At 40.2% G+C, this 16996-nt stretch overlaps 1 protein-coding gene across 2 annotated transcripts in view; it reads left to right on the top strand.

Moving 5' to 3' along the window:
• Positions 1–16996, top strand: part of LSP1 (lymphocyte specific protein 1) — a 68853-nt gene that overhangs the window by 40371 nt on the left and 11486 nt on the right. For both annotated transcript variants that reach the window (XM_088458150.1, XM_088458151.1), the window contains exons 2-11: positions 184–330; positions 4127–4373; positions 5282–5379; positions 5479–5599; positions 9136–9198; positions 9535–9578; positions 10500–10581; positions 11994–12128; positions 13436–13534; positions 14948–15022. In XM_088458150.1, coding sequence (XP_088314276.1) covers positions 184–330; positions 4127–4373; positions 5282–5379; positions 5479–5599; positions 9136–9198; positions 9535–9578; positions 10500–10581; positions 11994–12128; positions 13436–13534; positions 14948–15022 — 1111 coding nt within the window. The remainder of the gene's footprint in view (positions 1–183; positions 331–4126; positions 4374–5281; positions 5380–5478; positions 5600–9135; positions 9199–9534; positions 9579–10499; positions 10582–11993; positions 12129–13435; positions 13535–14947; positions 15023–16996) is intronic.

The raw sequence follows: 16996 nt of genomic DNA, 5'->3' as shown, positions 1-16996 counted from the left end.
TACATTATATAACACACAGACTATTTCTGTATTATGAACATTCCATCAGTTCAAATTTATCATTCTGTAATATCTGTCTATTGGTTGTTTGAAATTATAGGAATATTTGGGGAGAACGGAGCTGGCGTTAGAACATCTGGGCAGTGTTCCTTATTTATGATGATTTTTCATTTGGTGCTGCAGATTGACCACTCAGTGGAGTGTGGAAGATGAGGAGGAGGCAGCGAGGGAGCGTCGCAGAAGAGAGAGACAGCAGCAGTGTCAGGACGGCAGCGAGGGGCAATCTCCAGAGGACCTAAATGAAGAGAACTGCACACAGTCAGATGACCAGTAAGATTACTATCAATCTCCTCAGTCTTATTGTACCCTCACTAGATTTATTCTATTCTTTATCTTTCTTCATCTACATGCACAGAGAAAGATTGGTAAGAGTTGAATTTGTCTAGCGGACTATGCGATAATAAAAGGAATGTATTTTTGTTAAGAACTTTTCATCCCTCTCCTTAAAGCCTCCTGCCTCTCATTTCCCAAGACATTATAATGCCACAGACTGAAAGCAACCAAACTGAATTTTATTTTACTTCTGTATATATGTAATAGATATATTTTGAGTTAAATACGGAAGTATCTGATTATTATAGAAATGTACCTATTTTCTGTGAAGCTGATCCTAACCCTGCTTCACCATTCAGTAGACTGTCATTATTTTTGTCTCTGTCTCATAAATGAGACGCAGATGTAAATGTTGTGTTACTGCCACACAAGTGACTCCCCTGTGTCACCATCTCTGAGAACTGCTCTCAGGGCAGAATAGCGCAATGTGAGCTGGGAGCTGAATTATATCTGCTGTGTATTTGCTAACATTGGTCAAACAGGCAGAAAGAGTCTGTATGTGGTGCACTATATTAAAAAATAGCTTTTATTATAAAAATATTAAAATATTTTCAGCATATTTCAAAAAGAAACACATAAACAGCAAAGTGTCTCAAAGGAACAAAATATTAACTAAAAACCAAGGCATGATTCATATTTATTGCAGCTCATGTAATGTAGCAAACATACCAACTAACACCAGTCTGTGGTATCACCCCCCTCTCCTCAACGGCAATTTGTATAGCCTTGCAGCAATATTATGAGGTAGTGTGTTTTAAATCTAAAATTATTTATTTACAAGAAAATTTGATGTGTTTTTTCATTATACTAATCTAACCAAAGTTATGTAAAATGGGGATTTGACTGGTGAAACTTTCAACATTAGCAAATTATATTATTTTATAATCTTATATGTCATCTGAATTTCCCCATTAATAACCATATTTTATGTGTAATCTGAATTTTCCCATTCATAATTCACAAATCGACAAACCATTATAATTCCTATGGCAACAATCAACTTCTTGCTTCATTTTTAATCAACTTATTGCTTTCTTTATAATATATGAAGTACAAACTATTCTGAAGATACAACTGGATCTATATTATGTGTTTAGAATTTGGCCTCCTCACTCACGCACAGAAGATTACTAAGACTTTGATATTACATATTTTGCATCAAACAATGGAGGAAGTAACAGTCCATTTCCTCCACATAGGGGGCTATTTAATAACACAATGCAGAAGTGTAGATCGGTTAGTTGCCAACTTGTATAAAGACTTTTCAGGGAAATGTGGTGGTCTTGTTAAATAAATATTATAAAACCCATAAAATAAGTACAGATAGATAAAATTGCATTAAGTGAACAGAATAACAGGAATCATATCCATTTTGAAAACAAGGGACATTTTCAGGGACAAACCATTAAAATCTGGGCTTGTACCTGTAAATTAGGGACTGTTGGCAGCTAGCATATGTGCAGTATCCCATAGTAATCATGCAAACATTTGTACTAGATGAATTATAGCTTTACTATCCCTTTTCCAAATGTATTTCGTTCCTCTCGTAGCTGCGGGAGAGTGAGGTGTGATTGGGTGAACAATCAAGAGATTGTGGCTAATGATTGTTCCCCCTGGTCACACTCCCCTCTGCCACCATTTAAATATGGATAACTTAATTGACATACTGTAATGCTGGGTGCACACCTAGCAGATATATCTGCAGATCAAGTGATCTGCAGATATATCTGCAGATGATGGTCGTTCATATACACTGAACAACCATCATCTTCCATCTGTCTGCGGGTCCCGGGGCCGCGCCGATTCCCCCTTCTTGCGGCTGGCGCTGCATATGTTCTGGCGGTCGGCTGATCGCCCATAAACACAGCACGATGGACAGATATATCTGCAGATATATTTGCGTTGCTGGTACACATTGGCCGACGGGCACGCGATATATTGGGCGATCAATTGTGTACACAGCATAAGAGTCCAGTCAGAATGGCTGCATGTGGCTTTGGCTTCTCCCAGGGCTCCGCCTAGGGGGAGGTGCCAGGTTCATAAAATATGATGGTAGTGTAGCTTTGAAGCAAATCATTTGCTATTGGTTAGTTATATGTTACCTGTATGTATATACCTTTTGTTAATAAATAGACTATAGTACCAACAACTAGAAAGATTTCAAACATACAGAGAATTCTAAGAAATATTGTAGTAGTTATTAGACACCAGTAAAATTAGTTTCCAAGGGTTTTGCAACAGCTGCAGGATCTGTTTCCACTTTGACAATATTCATGGATGATCAAGTTGGAGAGTTCCAGTTGCTCAATGCTCAGGCTCAGATCCAGATTATGACTTCATAGGGAATATGCAACACCGGAAAAATAAAAGAGCATAAAAATGGGTTAGGGTGATCTGGACCCCTCGGTGCTAAATTCATAATCAGGCTATGCTCACGATAAATATCTGGATTACTGTGGCCCTAGTTAGCGTTTTCGATAACACACACTGGCATATTGCAGCCATCAGTTTACCACTTGGCATGTGATAATTTCTCCTAAATTGTTTTTGGTAGGGAAGGATGATTATATTGGGGCACACATGTAGCAATGAGGAGGCATTTGCGTGTATGGAGACAGAATGACAGATGTCTTTATGTAAATATCAAATTTGCGCTCCTGAACATTTTCTTTAAAAAAAGGCTCAATCCAATTAGGTGGAAATGGCGAGTAGCGAGTTTGTTTCTTGAAACTCGCACATTTCGCATCAAAGTGTGCTCCCAAGAATTCTCCAATATAAATTAAAAATGCCTAGTCGCACTACTCGCAGCGGAGGGGTGCGAATTCACTGCCAAATGAGATCTGCGAGAAATGCATGAAAATGTGGGGAAACCATCCTAGACCCCCCAAAATGGATAATTTTGTTAGCAGGACCGTATAGAAGGATGTTTGTGGGCATTAGGAAGGTAGAAGTAGGGTTTTAAATGGTGTCAAATGGCTGATTTGTGCTTTTTTTTTTTTAAATGCAAAAAAATGATAAAAAAAACAAACTTTTTTCTCTTAATCTCAAACTAATTAAACGAAAAATCCAAAAAAAAATTAGGAAAAAGGGTGATTTTGGGGTACTTTGAGGGCACTTTGAAAAATTGAAAAAAATTATAAAAACAATTATTTTTCAATTAAAAATTATTAACTAACGAAAAAGTTGATTTTGGAGTAATTTGAGGAATTTTTTTTTTTAAACCCCAAAAAATGACATGTAATTATTGGACTAATTAAACTAATTGGAAATTTCAATTGCCTAATTGGTCATTAGGTAGGGTGTCCAAGTGGTTCAGTACAGTGTCCCGACATTTTATCCTTAAAATAAAGATTTTCCTTTCTATTTCTCACCCACAGGGAGGTGCGAGCGGAAAGTTGCGACTTCAGTCTGACTGATTCAGTGCGAGTTGCTAATTGGATTGCGAAATAAATTTGCTATGCGGATTAAAAGTGAAAATAGCAACTCGCAATTCGCACCTAATAGGATTGACCCCAAAGCTCGCTATTTCGCAGCTTGTCATTTATTTTTAGTTTTGTTAACTTGCTGAGAAACCTAAGCCTTTACAAAAAGACAATAAATCACTCACAAGGCAGTAAGATATTTCTGTTGTGGAATCTGCTATTGATATTATGTATAAAATTTACAGTGGGACAAGTAGTGATTTATTTTATGTGTGATACTGTATCACATTATTGCACTGTTCTGATTTCAGTGTGGGGCTGAAGCCAGCTGGTCCCTGGGAGACTGAGGAAGATGAGGGATTTAGTGACTGGTCTCAGAGATTGGAGCAGAGGAGGCTACGAGGAGCAGCTCAGGCCACAGAGGAAACAGAGGATTTCAGACAGACGGAAGAAGTACAGTGTGAGGAGGCTGGAGTCACAGAGGAGGATGGACGAGTCCAAGAGCCAAAAGCAGAAGAGGAGGAAGATGAAGGAACGTCTCGCTGTGAAGCAGCAGAGGTATACCTATTATTGTCGTCTTACAAAGACCATTTGAGGCTTATAGTCAAAGATTAACATAAAAATTACAGGACAAAGTGTTTAGCCTAAGACAAGTCTAATGCCAAAGAAATGGTGCATGAAATACATTCAGTAGGTCATTCCAAACTTACATTATTATGACATCTGTGTAATTTTATAGACTCACAGTGTAGGTATTTCAAGAAATGGGTCCAAGCACTGGCTTCTTGAGATCAATCAGCACAGAGGCGTAATCCTTAATGCTGTCCACACAGCAGTGATCCTCCTGTTGGGCTTGAATGCCAAGCAATGCGTTCATTGTACTGTTTGGCCACATATGTGAACAGTAAGGATCAGGTTATTTCACTTTCAGGCCAAGCAGCCAGACTAAATGTGAATTTAATGTGAATTTAATGTTGCTTGGTACTACTGCAGATGGAAAGGTGACCGCACATACATGCTTAAAGTGGTAATGGTCCAACTGCAGTATGTGGGCAGCTTTGGAACTAGTGGCAGAGCCAGGCCACAGAAACTCAGTGATCTAGTAAAACTGATGCAACACAGTCTGGGACCAATATCACAAGACATTTGGGAGCCAATTCAATTAAGTGCTGTTGCAGCGGTATATAAATGCCAGCAACATAACATCGACTTACCCCCACCTCGCCCCGGACTCACTGGTTTTGTATGCAGTCCTATGGGGCTGCGAACAAAAATCAGCAAGTTGGGGGCTACCATAAATGCGCACATCTTCTCGTGGGGCAAGCCTAATTGAATTGACCCCTTGATGTGTGTAAGAAAAATGGAACTCTATAGTTTATTCTTGGTCTAGATTTAATATATTTAGCAAACATCTTTGGGAGTGGGGTATTAATAATTGTGTTCTTCTCTTAATTATGTTTTAACAGGTGAATGATGAGGCAGATCCCTGCACCCATGATGGCAGCAGTTATGAACCCTTCACACTGAAGACATTATCCATCTCTTCCAACCAATGGGAGACAAGGTAGGGTGCAAAATGTTCTTACATATTTATCTCTAAGGCATAAAACTACTTCTGTTATTCACATCTTGCACCTCTCTTTTCCCTGTTCTTTCACTGTAGAGAGACCAATGATAATGAAGATAACAGAGCACCAAGTCCAAGATATCAAGAAGAAGAGGATGAAAACCAAGTGGAAGACAGAGGGAGACGAGAAGAGACACTTGAGCCTTCTACAGCCCAGGTAGCCCCTTAACTCCAAATGGCCCAATATGATCTGTGTTATATTTTTTATGGTCTTCACAAGAAGACCATATAATTTTTATGGTCTTCACAAACCTGGCATCCGAGCACCCCACATGCCACAGCCTCCTTTCCCTGAAGTTTCACTACTAATAGCTTGCTGTCAGTGAAGTTCTGGAAGTTGGGAAGAGTTTTGACTCTCTGCACTGAGATAACTGATTGCATACAGCCCGAGCATTATCAGCACACCTCCCAGAGTCTCACTCCTACTTAAGGTCCGGGATCTAGGTTATTAACTGATGGCTGTCCCACAGTACAGAATTGAGTAGCGAAGGTGTGCGGTGGACTATCATTGAATTCCTGTGAGGTGGATTGACAGTGCTAAGTCGCAGGCTGTCAACTTGATTCAGCTTGCTATTAGCCCGTCATCCACCCATGGTCTCTCTCTGTAAGGAGAAGCTGCTATATAAGTTATTGTAAAAGCAGTTTTTCCTCCTGTCAGCTAAAATGTGCATCAAGATTTCCACAAAAGTGTTTTTCTTAAGTAAGTTCAAAATGTGCTTCTGAAGTTTCTTGAAGACAAATAATTTTTTCTCGTTAAAATTGAATTTCCATTTTTGTAGTCGTTTGTCTCCCCTAACACCAGCACAGTAACAATAGTGTTATGACAGACTATTTTTAAACAATTGTCTGATTTGGAAACATTGTTCTACTGGAATATAGGATGACCTGCAAATATAGGAATCTTGAATACATACATTTAGTCTTAAATGACCACAAGCGGAGTCCAAAAGAGTATATACAGTAGGACACAAATTTTAACACAATATAGGTTTTATTAATACATTTAGTGCAAATTGTATTTTATTGTAGAAAAATCAGTAGAATAACAATACAAATACTTTTAGACAATATCCGGGTCGTTGCCAGAAAAAACAATATAGAAAAAGTCAGACACTGGAAAATATTAAAACTCAATCACAAAAATTGTCAGTGATAACCTAAAATATCACAACAGAAGACCCATTTATATAGAAAAGAATAAAAATGTAAACACAAAAAAGACACAACACAAGCAGACAAAGACATAACTAGACAACAAGGTGAGAGGGGGGGAGGAAGGAAGGGAAGGGAGTAGATATAATAAATTGGGAGGAAAAAGAGCAGTCACCTCAAATCACATAATATAATCTCGAGTTTATCAGTACTTATTAAAAAGGGGTTGAGAGAAATATAATGAAAAATAAAAAATAAAATAAATATAGCCGTTAATTACTTTCTGAACCAAATACAGGGGCGTAGAGTTTATCATTGTTTGGGACTGATCTAGGAAATTGAAGGGCGGGAAGCAGATAAGATATTTTTGAAGAACACCGAATCCTTGAAATCTATCCAGCGACACCAAGTATCTCTGAAGGACTCATAATCACCATCAGCAGAGGACAGTATATCATCCATGTCCATATATAGATCCAGCCTAGCGAACCATTCCATAACTGTTGGAGGAGAGGAGGAGCGCCATTTCACCGGAATAACTGCTTTAGCAGCGTTGTTCAAATGGCATAATAAAGTTTTCTTGTAATTTGAGAGGGGCCCAGATGATAGGTGAAACAACCAAAACGTTGGATCTGTAGGGACCGGTTCGTCTAAAATTTTTGCAGAAAGGTTGAGGCCTTCATTCCAAAATGGCTGAAGGATAGGACACTGCCACCAGATACGGAGTGGATTACCTGGAGCCCCAGAGCAGCGCCAACATATATTCGGGACCCCAATCCCCATCTTGGAGAGAGTATCTGGACATCTATTTTATTAATACATTTAAGGAATTAGAACAACAGAAAGTTATATATTCAATGGTTTGCTTGTGCCTCTGTAAGCTCTGGGGGCATAATTAATTGGCCGCAAGGTTTTCCCCGTAAAAATTTACTCATGCATCGCAACCAATTTTCTATTACTGCGGGTTACCCGCAGTATCCAATGGAATGAAATCGGTTGCAACAATTTTTTGGACAATACCCAGTGAGTAATTTAAAAAAAAAAAAATTGGGAACAGCCTGTACCCCCCCAAAAAACATTTCGTAACAGTAATAATGGTTATTCCTGTCCCAAAGAAAAATAAATTGTTCTTAAAAAATGCAGCAAATTGATGATTTGTCCTTTTTTAAGTAAAAAAATTATACAAAGCAAACTTTTTTCGTTTTATCACAAACGAATAAAACTAAAAAAAAATGCAAAGAAAAGTTGGAAAAAAGGTGATTTGGGTGTAATTTTTGGCCAACTACAAAAAAAACTAAAACATTTAGTTTAGTTGTAAAAAGATTTGATTTTGTTGTAATTTTTGGCCAACTACAAAAAGACCCCCAAAATATTTAGTTTAAATAATTGATTTAATTAAATTTGGCCAACTACAAAAAGACCCCCAAAATATTTAGTTTAAATAATTGATTTAATTAAATTTGAGGTGCATTAATTAACGAAAAAGGTTGATTTTGGGGTAATTTGATGTCATTATTAGTTCTATCAACCAATAATGAAATGTAATTATGACAACAATTAAGCTAATTGAAAACTTCTAATTGCCTTATTAATCATTAGGGAGGATGTCCAAGGGGTTCGGAGCCACCGACATTTTTTATTTGTATAGACCTGCTCTGGGGCTGCAAGAAAATAGCCGCGGTAATTCCTATAGAGATCGCTGCAACTGATTTTCTACCCGGCAATTGCATATGAAAACATTTGCAGGAAAAACCCTGTGCTGCGGGGTGTTTCAAAATTTTACCTGCATTTGGCATTGGGTCCCTCTGGAGGATGCCTGGTAACTTAAGAGGAGCGTTCACCCCAGGATCATTATGAATATAATAATTTGTACTGTGTATCTATGATAAGTATTCACCTACTTGTACATAGTATAATGACATAGGGGGTAATTGAGCAAGGATCGCAATTGCAAAGCTGCACCCAGGCAATAAATATATGATGTATGCATGCAGGCAGCTTTGCAATTCCGTCCTTGCAAATATGCAAATGCAGCATGAGGTGTATGACACCCCCTGCTGCATTTGTGAGCCCAGCACTGCGACCGAGGTCGCAGGCCAGAATCACCATTGCTACCATCGGTGGTGGATGGTCACGATGGTGGACGGCGCCGGACCGCCAGCCAGCTGAGTAAGCCTCAGCTTGCTCAGGCTGGCCGGCTTGCGAGGCCAGGTCACTGCGTCCCTGGACTTGCCACTCCCGTTTCCGGGAAAGTAGGGGCATAGACGGGTCTGCGTGTGACTACGCAGGACCCATTTTGCACACTCGCAGAATGGATCCTGCGCATGCTGAATCAGGCCCATAGCTTGTATTCATTTGAGTGACAACTGATCATAATCTGCATATTCAGATTGATCAACATTTGACTGTTGATCTGTTTATTACATGTAAATATCAATGAGGCCGGACTTTGATGTTTATGTGTTAATACCATGCTGTTAATTTATTTGTATTATAGATAAAAAAACAACTCATTTGCTTGTTATTTCTTGTCTGGCACAGACAGTTCCAGCCTCTGGCAGGTCAGTAAGCAGTGATGATGATGAAGAAGAGATCTCTGTGAAGGTGATTACGTTTAAGCAGTTGCTATGGGGCCTGGCAGTGAGAGTGGGTGGGCTGTGCTGCAGTCAGACAGAGGACAAGCTTGTTGGCTGATGACAGTGTCAGTGTTGTGTATGGCCATTGCGGACAGGTAGCATTTTAACCCTTTGTGATTTAGCCGTTAGACCTTTCCACTAAATATCTGTAATAACAATATTTAAACACCCTGTTTATAGGCAAATGGCAACTGTCTTCCTGTTTATGCTAAACATGAGCTTGAAATGATGAAATTCTTTGCTTTTCTTCTGAATTGTCTTTATTGTAAATAACATTTCAGTGACATTTCCCTTTGCTTATTAGATAACTGAGAGAGCAGAGGTTCTGAACCGTTCCATCGAGAAGAGGTATGGGTCTATTTAAACATTCACATTACCATATGGCTGTGATGATGGTTATAATTTAAGAGAAGGTGTTCCCTAGGTGGCGCTGCTCCACAGCTGTCTATATCAGTGGTGCCTAAACTTTAGCGAATCACGGCGCCTTAGAGTATCAGCATTTTTTCACTGCACCCCTGGGCCAAAAGTTTCTTATTGAGAAATTCAGCAAAAATTACATTTAGTAAATTGAGCTTATATGTCACCCGTAGGTTCAGTTATGTGGTGGTTGACAGGGCTGCGCATCTTTTTATCTACATATTTTTTGATTGGCAGCCATTAGCACTGATTCTGCCTATCACACTGAATAAAAATAATTTTATTTGGTACTGGACCACCAACAAGAGGTACCCCTGCAAGTGCCCCCAGTTTGGGAACCACTGGTCTATATATTTCATTATACATTGGCCAAGCATGCTGTATGGCAGCTCCTTTCTACCAGTAATGCCGATATGTACTTATGCCCATATGATTCTATGAAATTTTATAGGAAATTTAATGAACTTTAAAATAAAATGTATTTAAAAGCAAGGTACTTATTTTATCTTCATATCTTTAGGGAAAGTATTTATGTATGTACAGTATGTACAGATGCACTTTAATGATTCCATACTGTGGGGTCAATGTGTCAAGCAGCGAAAAAAGTGAAGTGCACCAGTTGAGAAGTTACCCCTAGTAACGAATCAGCTTCTTCCTATCATTTTATAGAATGTACTTGATAAATGCTACCTCAGAGCAGATTGGTTGCTATAGGCAACTTCTACTTTCTTTTTACAACTTGATACATCAACCCCTGTGTGTGTTATACAGTATGTTCCTTTTTCTTCTATACCATCTACATGCTATCACATCTCAGATGTTTTACTTCATCTCCTACTCTCTTACATGTAGTAACAGTATAAAGAGAAGTGAGCCGCCTCTCCCAATAAACAAGATTGATGACCGCCTGGAACAGTACACGCATGCTATAGAGGTACATCTGTCATTGCATATTAAGAGAAAATGTCCACATTGCTCAGGGTTGCAATGAGATCAGTTCTATGTATAGTGCAGGAGCTTGTGGAAGCTGATTTGTTGAGATCCCAATTAAGGGCTCCATACGCACTGGACCAGTTTCTATGTGTTTTAATGCATATAAATCGGTCTATCTCTAGACATTATGATTACTAATTTGACCAGACTCATAGGTATTTTTAAACACGAGTGTGTATGTAGCCTAAATGAGATCTCCAGCTACACCTAACTTTGTACAATGCGCCATAGGTGTCTACTCTTCCCCAATATCAGGGAGACTCCCAAATTTGGGTGAACTCCACCCTGCGCCTTCTTTTTGAGGATTCCAATAGAGCTTTGATAAAATATCAGTAAGTATGCATGAAGCCTTTTCTCTCCCTAGCTGGCAGGACTTTCCAGAGATAACCCATTCACATTAATACCTGTGGTTCTACTCTTTAGAATGAGAGCTTTATGTAAATAGCTGAGCATGGTTGGCATTCCCTTCATTTACAAGTTGTAACAAATGGACTTTGTACAGAATGTTGTCCTAAAGCAGGGGTGGGGAACCTTTTTTCTGCCGAGGGCCATTTTGATATGTATAACCTTATTCGCGGGCTCTGTGCAGGCCACACCCCTCCACGTAACATCACACGGTGGTGGGTCCACAATTGCTTGTGATTACAGCAATGCCCGGAACATCCTGAGGATGCTGGGGGGAGCTGTAAGGGCAGCTGTGTAACCGTCAAGCATCCTAAGGACGCTGCAGGCAGCACTGCTGCATAGATTCTGGCTGCAGGGTGTCATTCTAGGCACCCTGCTAACCAGATGAGGCTAGCAGAAAAAAGCTCAGAGGGCCAGACCAAATGATTCCGAGAGCCTTATACGGCCCCTGGGCAAGAGGTACCCCATCCCTGTCCTAAAGTAACTGCCTCTTGCAGATATAAATTCATGTCCTGCAGGAAATCTTCTAAGAACACTCCTGGCGGAGTAGAAAATGTAATTATTATTATTCATGATGACATGAACATGTTTGTGTCCCATATGCTGCAGTGCACTAGATACAATATCAGTGTAGGCATTGCTTGTCTGTGTGTTTTCTCAGTCCACTCCTCTCCTAGCTCCAACACATAGGGGGCTGGTTTTGCACTGCACTGCCTAGCATGTACCTAGCTAATTATGCCCATGGCCCACCCAGATCCCGTCATTGTCCAAACAAATGTTTGCAAGTCAAGCGAGGACACCATTTATGCACATATAGGTGTCATAATGGAACAGCAGATGAAATCACCTCATTGCTTAATTTTTGCATTTTGCTTTCTTTTTTTACTTTGATGGCACATTTTTGCTAGGTTGCTAAATGCCTGGTTTATTTCTCCGCCCCTAATATAGACATCCTCTAAAACAAGCCGCTTGGTGCGGCCACCATCTCTAGAGATGCTGAGTCCTGACGATGCAGTGTCAACAAAGAAGGATCGATGGGAGGCAGGAGACGTGAGCACAGCAAGCAAGCAAGTCTCTTGCAAGGTGTGACACCCCCAAAACAAACAAACACACACACACACATCAACCATTTCCAACTTTTACTAAAGGTGCATACACACACAACGATGTTAGTAATGAACGATTTTCATTGGACGATTTCGTTTTCCCTTAAAAAAGTGAACGATTTCGTTTTACAAAGTAGTTGGTTTTACTTTACATAATAAATGATTTTTTGTGTGTTGAAGGAAAAATGTTGCAACTTCTATTGAAAATCATTCAGTTGGCCAGTCTAACTGAACTACAATCGACAAACGTGAACGCGCATGAACGGTAATCGTTCATCGTTTTACACTGAACGATTTTTTTGAACGATTGAACGATAACAATGTCGTTATAGTTAAATCGTTCAAAAAATCGTTGTGTGTGTGCGCAGCTTTAAGCTGCATACAAATACGATTTTGTTACCAACGATTTTATGAACGATTTTCTGTCAGGTTATCTGTCAGATTATCTGTCAGATTTTTGAAAGTGTAATGAACGATTTTTTTGAACTACAAACGATTTTTGCATATTCCCTTAATGAAAATCGTTCAGTTGGTCAGTCTGACTGAACTACAAACGTGAACACGCATGAACGATAATCGTTCCTCGTTTTAACTCAGAAAGTGAACGATTTTTACAACGATTGAACGATAAACAATATCGTTAACGATATTCGTTAAAAAAATCATTGTGTGTGTTTGTACCTTTAGAGTTAAACATTAAAGATACCATCATGCAAAATAAACATATCACACAATTGCTAATAATATATTGTTGTGAACTTTGCTGTTTCTATGTAGTTTCTAAAGGTTTACTAACGCTAGAGAATTCAACTGACATCTACCAAGTGGTTTTTAGAATTGAGTAATCTGGTTTTCACTTCCCCCTTTCCTCTCCCTACACTGCTAACTTGCTATTAGTTTCTATTCTCTGACTAATTAGATGCTGTATTTTGCAAATCGCTTAACCCTTCGTGCTTTAGAAAAGCTGGTACATTTAACTGTTGGTTTTCCAACGATAAGGCAGCAGAAAATGAATAACGCTGTTTCCAGATCATCTTAATATTATCAACAGAGGCAAACGCGTTAACAGAAAGAAATTGTAAGGCATGTTTAATGATGTGGTATAACAAGACCCAGTTAGCAAAACATTGAAGATGCAAAGCCTTGTAGAATGGAGGAATCATATATTTATGGTTACTGCCATATATTGTATATATTGGATCATAACGTCTTGTATATTGGCTGTTTATGTGATCTGCTGTGATATTGTCTGCTTGTGATACATATTCATTATGTGTGACACAGGATACAGAAGGCATTAACATAGCCGTGTCAGACATGATCAACCAGTGGGGTAAAGGAAAATCGGAGCCAGACGGCAATACCGTGCCTCAAAAAGTCGCAGTAAGTTAGCTACCGTATTCTTGTGTAAATAAAGGACGGGCTGGGAGACACATACCTTCTCTAGCCGGCCTTGGTTATCCCCTCCTCTAGCTATTATCTTGTTTTTGTGGCCAGTGGAGGAGCTGCTATTGACAACCACTCACACAGTCCCATGTGGGTGGGAAAAGTCTTTGCAGAGCGTTGGTGATATCATCACTGGCACAGTCTCCTTCCCTCCACATAGATAAGTGGACACGAATAGCCCTTCCTGTCTCCACAAATGCTTCTGAATCTGTGGACCCAGGTGGTAAACTTAGTACTTGATTCAGAGTTATCAATACAGGAGCAAAAAAGGAGCAGTTTGCTCCTGGATCAGACCATATTGCAATGTAAGGGGTGCTAATGCATTTATTTATTTTTTTGCAGTGAAAATACTGAGCAGCTTTGATTTTACTATGAAATTTTAAAATAAGCTAGAACACATCTCTTCCCAACTCTGAGGCGGCTTTTGTAAATCTCTCTGCTCATATTGGCCCCCATTTATTAACAAGTTTTATCACCAAAACTGTGTATGATAAATGGTGCTCCAGCCAATCAGCTCCCAACTATCACTTTTCTAACAGTTGATAGTTGGGAGCTGATTGGCTGGAGCACCATTTATCATACACAGTGACATTTATCACTCGTTTTTGTGATAAAACTTGTTAGTAAATGAGGCCCTTGATCTGCCCAGCTGCAGTGCAACAAGGTTTTACCAAGGGGTGCAGCTTGGTCCTTTTTTTTTCACTCCTGTTTTTATTTATTTGCTCCATACTCTGAATAAAGCCTATAATGAAGGAGACACTGGAGCAACATATTCATCCATGAACATTAGTGGATGATTGTGTAGAACAGCACACACAATAAATCACTTTCATTTGTTTGGGTAAATATCCTGTCAATTGTTTTTTCTGTTTGACGTACAGTAACAGAAACATTTTGTCTGCAGTGTGTGATAAGGGGAGGATGTAAGGAATAATGTGTGAAAAGCAGGGATGTGGGGATTAATGTGTGACAAGGGGAAGATCTTTTTGGCCAGGTGTATCATTGCACGCACATGGGCTTGTGGTGGGACACTCTGAATTGTAAACCTCGCTTCTACCCCATGCAGCCAGGACCTTGTCCTGACTACAGAGATAGTTGGGAGTTACTCCATGCTCCATGTTGCTCTGCTTGGGTGCACCTAACGCTGGTGCATTCTTTATGTACAGGGAAAATGCTGTGTGAGGGGGGGTTAGAGGTCAGCATAGTGTTAAGCACTTCCCTCTGTGATTTGGCCACGCCCACCTGTGACAGCGGCACACACTAGGCTACCTGGATGGACTTTCCTGTTGGGCTAGTAGCTGCCAGCCAGACCCTGATAGTGTACTGACACCTTCCCACTTCTTTTTCCAGGAGGTGAAGCCAGGAGAAGTGCTGAGCAAGAAGTCTTTGTGGGAGCAGAGTCCCAAATCAGGACAAAGTAACAAGGTGAGGCTTCAATGGAGATAACCCTGACAACCTGTAGTCCAGCATTGTACAGGTTCACAATTGTGTGTTTAGTCTCAATTATGTCTTTACAACATATGCATAAAAGACGTGTAGCTGGACTCCACCGAACATAAGATGTTTCTCCTTTCCCTCATTATGTATCTTATTTATACTGCAAATGCTCAATAATTTGGGGTTTATTGAACCCAGTAGTGAACACTGTAAGCGCAGGGAGGTGTTGAAGCATTACTACAAGCATTGTTACCTCACATCCTAATTCTGCTCTGCATTCTCTGTGGGTGGCGTGCGGTATTGCTGCCTGTAGTCTGCGCTTACTTAGTGAGTATTCGCTAAGGCAGAAGTGGTACACTGTGATTTCATAGGCTGTGTCATAAAGATGGATTTAGCACAAACAAATTGCTTTGGTTTATTGTTAAACGACAGTCTACATTCTTTTGAACATTTGTTTAGCCTACTGCTTAAGTATTTTGGTTGACACCTGTAAGTGCTACTGTTTCCGTAACACTTACAGGTGTCATTATAGGCATCTATAATGAGATGTATTCCATATTGTAATGAAGTATAGCAACAGTTAACATTTTAAATGATAAAAAAAGGTTTTACGTTAAAACAAATAAAACATAAACACATAGGGCAAAATTTACTAAGCGGCGGTTTGACAGTGGTTTCTATTCTATTCTAAACCCCAGGGGTTTGGTGGCGGGTTCTATTCTATTCTAAACCCCGGGGGGTTGGTGGCAGTTTCTATTCTGTTCTAAACCCCGGGGGTTTGGTGGTGGTTTTGCAGCGGTTTCTAAATGACTGCCCTGTTCTATTCTATTCTAAAATGTGTTTTGACTGTGGTTTGGCGGCGGTTTTGCTATCTGCAGATTTACTAAGGCCAAAACCGCTGCAAAACTGCAATCAAAACACATTTTAGAATAGAATAGAACAGGGCAGTCATTTACAAACCGCTGCAAAACCGCCAGCAAACCCCCGGGGTTTAGAACAGAATAGAAACCGCCACCAAACCGCCGGGGTTTAGAATAGAATAGAAACTGCCGTCAAACCACCGCTTAGTAAATTTTGCCCATAATGTTGAAATAATACATGTGCCAGGATCAGGTTTATCCACACAATGGGCCTGATTTTGAGTCGCATGCAATGTGGTTGCAATTGATTGGAATTGGAAGTCCCATGTGAGCATCTGCCGGTATTCCTATGCAACGGTGTGGCCGCACCCCCCCTCCCCCCCAGTCTTCCGGTCCTGAAAGCAGCTGACATCACAGCGTCTGCATTTGCACCTGCCCTATCTATCTTTGGTGCAGGAGATCCGACTGGAATCGGAACGATCTCTGCATACGCATAGCTCAGAATAGGGCACAATTCTGTGTACACACCCACAGCAGATGTATTCTACGTGTGAACAACTCATTGCGACCCTTTTGCCCACTGGTAATGCCCATCCAGCCACAAGTGAGAAGCGACCAAGATTTGCTTGTAAGTACTTTAAGATGCATATGCAGCACACAACAAGCGCAGTTTGCTAAAAATCGCCCGATCCGTCCGTATTAAGAAATTGCGCACAAATCAGAAACAGGCCCAATGGATCTTTAAAATGTTGAACCAGTTTTCTTGTGTCAGTGGTAGACAGGGACTTGGGGCCTGATTCAGAGCCGCTCGTAAGCGGCCGCTCGTTCGCTCAGAGCGATGTTTGCCCAACTGCGCATGCGTACGGATAGTAATACGCATGCGCGAACCAGTCAGTGCGGGCGAAAATCGTTTGTTCGCTAAATAGCGAATGCCTGCTATTTTGAGTGACAGAATGAGGCGTATGTGGGTGGTAACAGGGGAAGGTGCTTGAAAACGGGGAGTGGAGATCAGAACGCAGGCGCGCTTAAAGGTCAAAACGGGCGTTTTAAGGGTGTGCATAATTAATACAGGAGCGTCATTGACCACATCACTGGGTTATTT

The sequence above is a fragment of the Taudactylus pleione genome, unplaced genomic scaffold, assembly GCF_031769625.1.
Source record: "Taudactylus pleione unplaced genomic scaffold, aTauple2 ptg000810l, whole genome shotgun sequence".
In the NCBI taxonomy this organism is placed as follows: domain Eukaryota; kingdom Metazoa; phylum Chordata; class Amphibia; order Anura; family Myobatrachidae; genus Taudactylus; species Taudactylus pleione.
Note: the sequence above shows the minus strand (reverse complement) of the source record. Positions and strands in the feature narration are given on the sequence as shown.